At 51.3% G+C, this 380-nt stretch overlaps 1 protein-coding gene across 1 annotated transcript in view; it reads left to right on the top strand.

Annotated features, from left to right (window-relative positions):
- The window catches only part of LOC131880762 (PAX3- and PAX7-binding protein 1-like), a gene marked incomplete in the record, with an annotated part of 11,471 nt that overhangs the window by 9,589 nt on the left and 1,502 nt on the right, over nt 1-380 (top strand). Inside the window, 1 exon segment of the mRNA XM_059227460.1 lies at nt 3-380. Coding sequence (XP_059083443.1) covers nt 3-380 — 378 coding nt within the window.

Below are 380 nucleotides of genomic sequence, written 5' to 3'. Positions count from 1 at the left end.
AGACAAGTTGCGAATAGAATCATGGATCGTCGACGTGAAGACGTCCGTGATCAAATCATCGAGCTCTCGTCCAAACCGTCGCAATTGGACGAGTCGAGTGATGCTGAACGACGAAGACGAGCCGCTGAACGAGAAGGCAGGAGACGAAGACGCCATCAGCAAAGGTTAACAAGCCAAGCTCACTTAAAAGTCAAGTATAACGAGGGAATGTCTTCCGACGATGAGTTATCGACCTCAGACCAAGCTAATCTGAGAACGATTCGCCAAGATGTCGAAAACCAGGCCCGCACGGTCTTGGCGGACGTGGTTGAAGAGTTCTCGACCGTGGGCGGGATCAAGAAAATGATGGAGGAGTGGAAGCGAGAGAATGGCGAGTCCTA

Source organism: Tigriopus californicus, chromosome 5 (assembly GCF_007210705.1).
Source record: "Tigriopus californicus strain San Diego chromosome 5, Tcal_SD_v2.1, whole genome shotgun sequence".
NCBI classification, from domain to species: domain Eukaryota; kingdom Metazoa; phylum Arthropoda; class Copepoda; order Harpacticoida; family Harpacticidae; genus Tigriopus; species Tigriopus californicus.
The sequence above is the reverse complement of the archived record's forward strand: the minus strand, read 5'-3'. Positions and strand labels throughout refer to the sequence as shown.